The following is a 5,282-nucleotide window of genomic DNA, read 5'->3' as shown; positions in this document are numbered from 1 at the left end:
GCATGCTGACAAATCCATTATGATTATTTAATGAATATTACAGTGATTTTGACAACTAGTCAGTTTGACAACAGACATAATACTCAAGTAGGGTACTTACTTGTGGTTAGGGTTGTAGACACCAGTTGACTTTGCTTTCCATTTTCCAACTCAGTGCAGACAGTGACAGAGTATTCAGTAGCAGGTTGCAGGTCAGAGAGAGTGATACTGTGTGAAGATGTGGTACGATGTGTGGTTCTGTCCCTGGACAGTGGTAGGAGATCTGGTAATGATGTTGGGTTTGGTCCAATCCTGGTGGCTGGCTCCAGCTAACAGTAGCTGATGTGGTGTCCATTGAGTCAACATTAATCTGGTCTGGAGCAGGAAGTACTAAGGGAAAATACATTATTGTTAGGGCTAAAGGAGAAAATGTAGAATAAGGCCAGGGATAAACATGTCTTTGCAATCACTTATAATGTGGGAAGGAATAAGCTAAAAACAGAAGTCACAATAGAAGTTGATTTGTAATATAGCAAAATGTCTGTTCTGGTAAAGATGATGAACTGTAATAAGGTGAGGAGATCTCTTACTAGTGCAGATAGTTGTAGAGACAGGTTCACTCTCTTCCCCATTCTTTAGTACAGTTGAGACGCTGACGGTGTACTCAGTAACAGGCTGCAGGTTTGAGAATGTTTTGTGGCAGTCTTTAGTATTCTCTGCATGGAGGTCTGTTCCTGGGCTGCAGTAGGATATGAGGAAGCGTTGTGGGACTTTCTCCATTCCTTCAGCCTTGGACCAGTGGAGAGTGAAGGAGGTATCGTTCAAATGGTCTACCTTTAAGTCTCTGGGTGGAACCACTGGAACAAAAATCAAGATTTGTTGTAAGAAGATCTTCCTTGACAGATGAGTCCATAACAATATCGCTCTTAAAACACAACAAAGTATGTCAGTAAAACATGACTAAAACCAGCCTATTTACCTGTGGATAGGGATGCTGAGACACATCTGCTTTGGCTTCCATCTTCTCCCTCTGTTGCCACACTGAACTGGTACTTTTCACCAGGTTGGAGACTGCTTATTTTAAGATGATACCCGCCTTTCACTTTTGATGAGTCCATTTCCCCCAGGTCACAGCCCCAGGTCACTCTGAACTTGTGTGGTGCCTTCAGCCCCTCAGGAGAACCCCCAGCTCAGAGACACGGAGTCTGATCTCACTGACAGGACCTGGATCTTCCCAGGAGGGGGCAGCACTGGAGAGAAAAAAACAGACTTAATTGGAACCACAAATGCATACTAATTTACTTATATCAGAATAGGAGTAACAAATTATATCTTAAATACTTTTTTACAAACGTTATGTACATCATTGTTCACAAGTTATGAGCTATCACTAAAGATCTCAAAGAACAACTTTTGGGTTAATTCATTATTGATTGTACATGCACTTACCGTCGACTGACTCTGGCCTTTGGCGTTGCTCTCCATCAAAAGTCTTCAGCAGTGGAAACAGAGTAAGAAACAATCTTTTCATTGAAAAAACTAAATGTTTATGTTGCAAAACAAGCAATGACAAAGCTTGTAGCATGAACTTGAATTAACAGTATTAGCAAATCTTCTGTAATAATTACACTACATTGCCAATAGTATGTGGACACCTGCTCGTCGAACATCTCATTCCAAAATCATGTGATTTAATATGGAGTTTCCTCTAGATGTTGGAACATTGCTGCGGGGACTTGCTTCCATTCAGCCACAAGGGCATTAGTGAGGTCAGGCACTTATGTTGGGCGATTAGGCCTAGCTCGCAGTCTGCGTTCCAATTCATCCCAAAGGTGTTCGATGGGGTTGAGGTCAGGGCTCTGTGCAGGCCAGCGACGTTCTTCCACACCGATCTCGACAAACCATTTCTGTATGGACCTCGCTTTGTGAACGGGGGCATTGTCATGCTGAAACAGGAAAGGGCCTTCCCCAAACTGTTGCCACAAAGTTGGAAGCACAGAATCGTCTAGAATGTCATTGTATGCTGTAGCATTAAGATTTCCCTTCCCTGGAACTAAGGGGCCTAGCCCAACCATGAAAAACAGCCCCAGACCATTATTCCTCGTCCACAAAACTTTACAGTTGGCACTATGCATTCGGGCAGGTAGTGTTCTCCTCGCATCCGCCAAACCCAGATTCGTCTGTTGGACTGCCAGATAGTGAAGCGTGATTCATCACTCCAGAGAATGCGTTTCCACCACTCCAGAGTCCAATGGCAGCTTTACACCACTCTATCCGACGCTTGGCATTGCGCATGGTGATCTTAGGCTTGTGTGCGGCTGCTCTGCCATGGAAACTAATTTCATGAAGCTCCCGACGAACAGTTCTTGTGCTGGCGTTGCTTCCAGAGTTAGTTTGGAACTCGGTAGTGAGTGTTGCAACTGAGGACAGACAACTTTTACGCTCTACGCGTTTCAGCACTCAGTGGTCCCGTTCTGTAAGCTTGTGTGGCCTACCGCTTCGCGGTTGAGCCATTGTTGCTCCTAGACGTTTCCACTTCACAATAACAGCACTTACAGTTGACCGGGGGCAGCTCTAGAAAGGCCGAAATTGGCATCCTATGACGGTGTCACGTTGAAAGTCACTGAGCTCTTCAGTAAGGCCATTCTACTGTCAATGTTTGTCTATGGAGATTGCATGGCGGTGTGCTCGATTTTATACACCTGTCAGCAACGGGTGTGGCTGAAATAGCCGAATACACTAATTTGAAGGGGTGTCCACATACTTTTGGCCATGTATATTCAGTGTATACTCAGGTATAATGAGGGGGGGAATCAACTACCTGTCTTCCTGTTTGTTTTATCTCTTCAATGATCAGGTCATGACCTTTGTGCTTTGTCACTGAACACTCCAAGCAGATCAGCATCTGGTCTGTCCTGCAGAACACCTCCAGAGCTCTGTGGTGCTCCTGACAGAGTCTCTCCTCCAGGTCTCCAGTCACCTCCACCAGGGTGTGTCTCTGTAGTTTAGGTACTGTGTAGTGCTTCCTAACGTGGGTCTCACAGTAGGAGAGAGTGCAGGTCAGACAGAACTTCACAGCTTTGACCTCAGAGCAGATATCACAGGGTACCTCTCCTGGCCTGGTTGGGAATTGGAAAATAAGATTTAATACATTTTAGTCATTTAGCAGACACTCTTATCCAGAGCGACTTACAGTTAGTGAGTGCATACATTTTCATACTGGCCCCCCGTGGGAAACGAACCCACAACCCTGGCGTTGCAAGCACCATGCTCTACCAACTGAGCTACACAGGGCCAAATTTATCAAATACATTGATCAAAAGAACATGACCCATTCAGGTTAACACATAATGGCCTGATAATATAACACATGGTAACCTACCTATAACTATCTGTTATCATGGTAACCTACCTATAACTATCTGTTATCATGGTAACCTACCTATAACTATCTGTTATCATGGTAACCTACTCATCATATCATTATGTGCATTTCTGTCTCACCTTAAGTCACAAATAATTAAGAAAATGTTATTATTATGACATAGGCTCAAAGGACTATGTAAAATATTACCCTTTGAAACGAAAAGGGAGTTCCATGGATTGGTCACTCTTCATTGATAAATAACCAGAGGAAACAGACTCATCTATCTCTGGATGGACACTGCAAATAATACAAGACATACATGCACCTTTAGTAAATACTAAAATCACATGCAGCATTACAGAAGTGAACTACCTTTGTACTTGGTTTGTCCTCAGTCATTTACGCTTACCAAATCGTTCATATTTTCTGTTAAATGTACTATGCAGTAACTCAGTATCCTTCTAAAAATGCATTACTTTTAAATAGGATACAGATCTAGAAGTCTTCAACGAGCAGTTGTGCGCGCACACACACACAAACACACACACCTCTTAATATCAGGGTCCATGGTCTCATCAAGATCCTTGTTTGGTGACCCATCCTTCTGTCTTTCTTTAGGGATGGCACCACCCTCAGTCCCCTGTTGATAACTCATTATAACTCTCAGAGAGGTGGTTTCACAATCCTGAAGAAGACTGGTCTGGTCCCATATCAATCTGTAAATAAGAAGAGTAAATACCATTATATTAAAACGTTTAAACAAAAAAGCAGAGTAGGCCTAGTGTTGGCCTGCTGTTTTGGGGATTTAAATTGACATTATAATGTCATTCTGTAATGCATTTTGTGCCTAATTTAATTGTGAAAATACAACAGCCTAAACACGTAGTGATAAATGCATTGGTAAAAATCCCAATACACCGTAAACTCCTCTTGTTGTATCATCGTATCCTCCTGAGACCCAGCAATTCATTTTTGTCCTTTCTAATGAACTTTCGTTTTTTGGTCGATATCTCTGAGACCATACATTGCATGCCACTGTGTATTTGTATTTATTACGGATCCCCATTAGCGGCTGCCAAGGCAGCAGCTACTCTTCCTGGGGTCCACTCACAATTTACATACAATAAAACAATACATAACACAACACATTATTACACACTACTCTACCATAACATATTTACAAAACAAAAATCAATAATACAGCAAAATAACAACATTAAAATGTGTGTGTGTAGAGGGTGTGTGTTAGCATGTGTTTACGAATGCTGTGTGTGTGCCTGTGTGTGTGTGTGTGTGTGTGTGTGTGTGTGTGTGTCTCTTCACAGTCTGCGCTGTTCCATAAAGTGTAGGTCTATCTGTTTTTTTTTATCAGATTTTACTGCTTGACTGAGTTACATGATGTGGAATTGAGTTCCATGTGGTCATGGCTCTATGTAGTACTGTGTGTTTCCCGTAGCCTATTCTGGACTTGGGGACTGTGAAGAGTCCCCAAGTCTCGCGGGGTATGCATGGGTGTCCGAGCTGTGTGCCAGCATTCCAAACAGACAGCTCGGTACATTCAGCTTGTCAACACCTCTTAAAAAAACAAGCAGTGATGAAGTCAATCTCTCTTCCACTCTGAGCCAGGAGAGAATAACATGCATGTCATTAATGTTAGCTCTCCGTGTACTTTTAAGGGCCAGCCGTTCTGCCCTGTTCTGAGCCAACTGCAATTTTCCCAAGTCCCTCCTTGTGGCACCTGACCACACCACTGAACAGTAGTCTAGGTGCGACAAAACTAGGGCATGTAGGACCTGCCTTGTTGATAAGTGTTGTTAAGAAGGCAGAGCAGCGCCTAATTATGGACATACTTCTCCCCATCTTAGCTACTGTTGTATCAATATGCTTTGACCATGACAGTTTACAATCCAGGGTTACTCCAAGCAGTTTAGTCACC

At 43.0% G+C, this 5,282-nt stretch overlaps 1 protein-coding gene across 1 annotated transcript; it reads right to left on the bottom strand.

The window, feature by feature from the left end:
- Positions 1-1,152: 1,152 nt before the first annotated feature.
- Positions 1,153-4,044, bottom strand: LOC123483993 (E3 ubiquitin-protein ligase TRIM16-like). The gene is made up of 5 exons (XM_045213955.1): positions 3,895-4,044; positions 3,554-3,643; positions 2,801-3,098; positions 1,429-1,471; positions 1,153-1,229 (listed from the first exon to the last, which is right to left on the bottom strand). The coding sequence occupies exons 1-5, from the start codon at positions 3,999-4,001 to the stop codon at positions 1,153-1,155; spliced, it is 615 nt and encodes a 204-aa protein (XP_045069890.1). The 5' UTR covers positions 4,002-4,044.
- Between the last annotated feature and the right edge of the window lie 1,238 nt (positions 4,045-5,282).

This window comes from Coregonus clupeaformis, unplaced genomic scaffold (genome assembly GCF_020615455.1).
Source record: "Coregonus clupeaformis isolate EN_2021a unplaced genomic scaffold, ASM2061545v1 scaf0177, whole genome shotgun sequence".
NCBI lineage: Eukaryota > Metazoa > Chordata > Actinopteri > Salmoniformes > Salmonidae > Coregonus > Coregonus clupeaformis.
This window is presented reverse-complemented; position numbering and strand designations above follow the sequence as displayed.